This window comes from Candoia aspera, chromosome 17 (assembly GCF_035149785.1).
Source record: "Candoia aspera isolate rCanAsp1 chromosome 17, rCanAsp1.hap2, whole genome shotgun sequence".
NCBI classification, from domain to species: domain Eukaryota; kingdom Metazoa; phylum Chordata; class Lepidosauria; order Squamata; family Boidae; genus Candoia; species Candoia aspera.
In genome coordinates, this window is record NC_086169.1 from 434,373 (window position 1) to 438,936 (window position 4,564).

General features: G+C 67.7%; 1 protein-coding gene across 1 annotated transcript; it reads left to right on the plus strand.

The window, feature by feature from the left end:
* The first annotated feature begins 117 nt into the window (after positions 1-117).
* LRRC71 (leucine rich repeat containing 71) lies at positions 118-3,824 on the plus strand. The gene is made up of 14 exons (XM_063317163.1): positions 118-230; positions 316-588; positions 678-753; positions 889-963; positions 1,050-1,118; positions 1,431-1,590; positions 1,865-1,948; positions 2,058-2,147; positions 2,367-2,563; positions 2,633-2,841; positions 2,934-3,022; positions 3,204-3,315; positions 3,440-3,555; positions 3,658-3,824. Exons 1-14 carry the CDS (start codon positions 137-139, stop codon positions 3,775-3,777), a joined length of 1,764 nt encoding a protein of 587 aa, XP_063173233.1. The 5' UTR covers positions 118-136; the 3' UTR covers positions 3,778-3,824.
* Positions 3,825-4,564: the final 740 nt, after the last annotated feature.

Consider the following 4,564-nt stretch of genomic DNA (forward strand, 5'->3'; position numbering starts at 1 on the left):
GCAGGGAGGGGGCGGGCCCGCAAGGGGGAGGCGAACGAGCGGGCCGCGCCCAGCTCGCGCGGGTGGGCGTGCCCGAGACTCCGCCGCGGCGCCGCCCCCCCGCGGTTGCCGGGCGACGGCCGCGCCGCACGCCAAGATGGGGAAGAAGGGCGAGCGCGGCGCCAAGGAGCGGAGCGCGGCGCAGGAGGAGGAGGCTCGCAACGCCGCGCGCAAGGCCGAGCATGGCGAAGGTGCGCCCCCCCCCGTGCGCCCCCGGCTGGCCGCGGAGCCCGACGGCCCGGAGGCTGACGGCCCGCCCGCCGCTTCTCCCCGTAGAGGAGTACCAGTGCACCGGCGCCCTGGAGCAGGACTTCCCCGAGCTGTGCGCGCGCGCCGGGCTGCAGGAGGCGCCCCGCGTGGTCAGCCGCCCGCACCCGCCCGCCGCCCCGCCGCCCGAGGAGCCCGAGGGGGGGGCGGCGGCGGCGGAGCAGCGGGAGGCGCCCGGCGCGCTGGCCCAGATCCAGGGCAAGTACGCCTACTTCCGCCCCACGGTGCAGGTGGAGCTGGAGCACGAGGACCCCAAGAGCGCCCGCGAGGTCTTCATCCGCAGTGAGTGCCGCCCCCGCCCGGGCACCCCCGCCCCGCCCGCCCCGCCTTGCCCCCGCCCGGGCGCCCTCCCAGCTCTCGTCTCCCCGCAGGTTGGAAGATCGAGGAGAAGATGTTGGGGGTCTTCGCCAAGTGCCTGCCGGCCCTCGCCCACCTGCAGGCCCTGCAGTTAGTGCGGGGCTCAGCCGCGGGGAGGGAGGGCGGAGGGAGGGGCCGCGGCCCCGAGGCAGGTAGCCTTCCGGGGGGGCGCGTCCCCCCCCCCGCACCGGGCCACACAGCCCTCCTGCGTTTCCTCCTCTCCAGCCTCTGGAAGGTTGGCCTGACCGACGCCACTTTCCTCTCCCTGCTCTCCGTGCTGGCCACCTGTACCAACCTCAAGTAAGTGACCCCGGGCTGGAGGGGGGGGCAGGAGGGGGGACCCATGGGCAGCCAGGGAGGGCAGCTGTGCTTCTCCTCCCCTGCAGGACCCTGGTCTTGGAGGGGAACCCCCTGCCCCAGCAGTCCTTCTACAAGCTGGTTTCGGAAGAGAGCAGGTGAGGCGGGAGACCCCACCATCACGGCAAGGTCCCCTTCCCTGCTGCCCGGGCAAGACCACTCATCTCCTGGCCCAGCGGGTGGCTTGACCCCCTTTCCAGGCCTCAGCTGCTTGGAGGAAAGGGGGAGGCCTGCTGCTGCTACCCCCGTGGGTGATCCCTCCTGATCTGCTGGCCTTCCTCGGTGGCACCCGGGAGGAGCAAAGGCCAGACGAAAGCCATGCTCGGAGGATGGGGTAGGGGGCAGCCCTGGGACCCAGGCTGAGCATCCACCCAGCCCCTGCGGGGCCCCGCCCTGCCCTTTCTCCCCAGCTTGGCCCACCTCTCCCTGAGGAACAACAACATCGACAACCGGGCGGCCCTCCTGATCGGCCAGGCACTCTCCTCGCTCCACAGCACCAACAAGAACCTGGTCTCCATCAACCTCAGCTACAACCACATTGGGGACGCGGGGGCTACCCACCTCGCCAATGTGAGGCTGCGGGGGGTGGGGACACGGCCACGGGACGGGGACAGCCCTCCCCGACCTGCCGTCCCTGGGCTCTGTGGCTGGGCATCGACTCACCTGGTGTGAAAAGGCTCCTACAGAGTCTGTTTGGCACCTGGTTTATGGCCCGCTGCGGGGGGGGGGTCACTTTGCTGCTGGGTGACGGGGAGGCCCACTGACTGACCAGGCAGGGGTGGCCTACCCTGGCCCGGCAGCCTAGCCCAGCCCTCCTCGCTCTGGCACTTCCCCTCCTATGCAGGGCTTGCGCCTCAACCGGTCACTGCTCTCCTTGTCGTTGGCGTATAACGAGATTGGGGACGAGGGTGCCCAGAAGCTGGCTGAGGTCAGTGCCAGAAGGCTGCCTGCTCCGTTGGGGGTGGCTGCCGTGAACTCCGGGGCCCCGCAGTGGGGTCCGGAGCCGGGGAGCCCCTCAGCCGTTGCTCACCCTGCAGGTGTTTGGCCCCTTCGCCCTCACGCATGCGGAGGTGGTGGAGAGGCGGCGGCTTCAGCTGGAGAAGGAGGCCCAGGAGAGATGCCGCCTGGTAAGCAGTGCCGGGGTGGGGGGGCCAGCTCACCCTTCGGGTTCCGGGCTGCCTCAATCGCTGCCCTTCACGCCACAGAGACTATGCTAGCACAGGCACCCCTGCCCCGTAAATCAAGATGGGATGAATCGGGGGGCTTTGCAGAGGCAAAAGCCAGGCTCCCCGCAGCCACAGCCACCCCCCCAATTTTGAGCCAGCCTCCTCTTCCTTCCGTCCAAGCCCCAGAGACACACAGACCTGAAGAGCGATCGGCCCTCCAGCCATGTCAGCAGCACGACCATTGACAAGCTGCAGCCTCTCAAGGGTGGCAAGGCGGTCAACAAGAAGAAGGCGAGGCATCCAAGGACTGGGAGGGCTGGGGCAGAGAGCCGGGGGCTCCCCCTTTCCGCTCAGGGACTGGAGCCCCACCTCTCCAGGCCAGGCGCTCAGCCCCCCATGGGCCCTGTGCGTTCCCCAATCTCCTGCACCTGACCTTCTGGCTTTAGCCACCGCTGGCCCCTGTGCAACCCCCGGGCAGAAAGGCGGGGGACAGAGCACCCCCGGGCCACAGAGACCGGCGCTTGCCTCTCGCAGGAACCCGCCAAAAAGGAGGAGAAGGGCCAGGCGACCGGGGCGGCCCCAGCGCAGCCTCCAGCAGTGGCAGTAGCGGCAGCAGCCCAGGCCAAGAAGGACGATGCCAAGCAGTCCAAGAAAGGTTCTCGCTGGGCCACCTCACTGCCTCCCTCCCCCTCCCCGGGGCTTTGGGGCGCCCCCCACGAGCCCTGAGCTCAGCTTTGTCTTCCGCAGCGGCTCCGCCCATCGACCCAAAAGCCGCGCGGGGCAAGGGGGCAAAGCTGAGCTCCAAGGACAAGCGGAGCCAAATCCTAGACATGGAGGTGAGGGCCCTCCCCCGCCGGCTGTCCTGGGTCCAAGCCCAGCACGGATGGCTGCGCCCCCTCCTGTTTCCCAGGGCCAAGGCCCGCCCGCAGCGGGCCGGTATCTCAAGGGGGCTGGAGGTGCACCCCTCCTCCCCCTGCCCCCTGCGGCTACCGCACCTTCCAGGCTCGCCCCCCCCAGCAGATCCTGGAGCCCACCGAGATGATGAACCCCCTCCTGGAACCGGCGGAGCACCGCGACGGGCAGGTCTTCCTCCAGGGAAACCGTGTTATCATCTTCCTGAACCTCATCCGTACGTTGGGGAGCAGGGCTGCGGGGGGGACCCCAGCAGCCTCTGGCTCGGCTTCCCCACGGCTCCAAGGTAGGGGAAGAGGCTCGTCCCGAAGCATCGTCTCTCTCCTCCTCGTCTCCTGAAGGGAACCACATCACGGAGAACGGCCTGAAAGCCTTCCTGGCCATGGTGGAGTACCAGGTCAGCCGGGTGGTTCCTGGGGGGAAGGGGCCGACCGGCCTCCTGCACCTCTCTCTAGCGGTGAGTCGAGCCCCCTCCCCGAAGGCTCTCCCCCAAACATGGGTGGGTGGTACAGCCCCCCCGCACCCTCTGGGGCCCTCACCCTTCTCGTTGACCCTCCAGAAGAACAGCTTCCCGGCTGACAGCAAGACCTACAGCAGGATCCAGGAACTCATGGCGCCCCGAGACCCCCTCCCCAAGGCCTCCAAGCCGGAAGAGGAGCTGCTCTCGGCTGCCCAGTAACCGCCGCCCCCCAGCCAGGCCCGGCCTCTCCCTGCGGACCCTGCTGCAGGAGGCGCCAAAGCCAGAGCTGCTCCCCTGGACCAGCCTCTCCCTCAAGGACGCAGCCCCCAGGACTGATCTGGTGGGCAGAGGAGAGGCCCCCCTCGCCGGCTCCGTCCCTGCAAAGCTGGCGAGGCGGATTTCTTTATCCTTGCCCATTAAAAGACGTGTGAGAAACCCCGAGGCTATCTTTTGCATGGAAAGTGCCTTGCAGGTGAAAAGAAGCGTGTTCAATGCAGTGGCATCAGAGAGAGCTCCTACTGCAGCTGCCAGCACCCTTCCCTCTGGCTGGGGAGCCCAGATCTGAGGGTGGGCCGCCTCCCTTCCGTCCCCCGCCCTCCAGAGCCACGTCTGGTGGGTTGTGCTGGCCAAACAAGAGTGTTTGCCGGGGAGCAGCCAGGGGCAACCTGCCGTCCAGCAGAAGCCCACATGCAAATGCACAATTGCCCTCGAGCCCTGTGGATGTGGGAGGAAAACACCTGCTTGCTCAGAGCCCCCCTCAGACCCCCTTCACCCCCTTGCAGTTCTTCAGGTTTTAACGTCCTCCCCCCATGTGGCGGGAGAAGGCTTTCCCCCCACAGCCGATCGATCACCTCATGCAAGGCGAGAGACTCCCTGCGCTGTTTTGCAACCTGCCCGAGGGGGAGCCGTCACTTTTAAATGGAAAAACTGGCCTCTCGCAGGCAAGAGGTTGGAGAATATTTTACTTTTTTCTTTTAAAAAACCTTTTACTACGGAAAGCAATAAA

Bases quoted from the DNA above. Each gene is read 5' to 3' on its own strand.
- LRRC71 (XM_063317163.1), top strand. From the start codon at position 137: ATGGGGAAGAAGGGCGAGCGCGGCGCCAAGGAGCGGAGCGCGGCGCAG. The intron at 754-888 runs GTTAGTGCGGGG...CCTCCTCTCCAG, and splicing joins GCCCACCTGCAGGCCCTGCA to CCTCTGGAAGGTTGGCCTGA. The intron at 1,949-2,057 runs GTCAGTGCCAGA...CTCACCCTGCAG, and splicing joins GTGCCCAGAAGCTGGCTGAG to GTGTTTGGCCCCTTCGCCCT.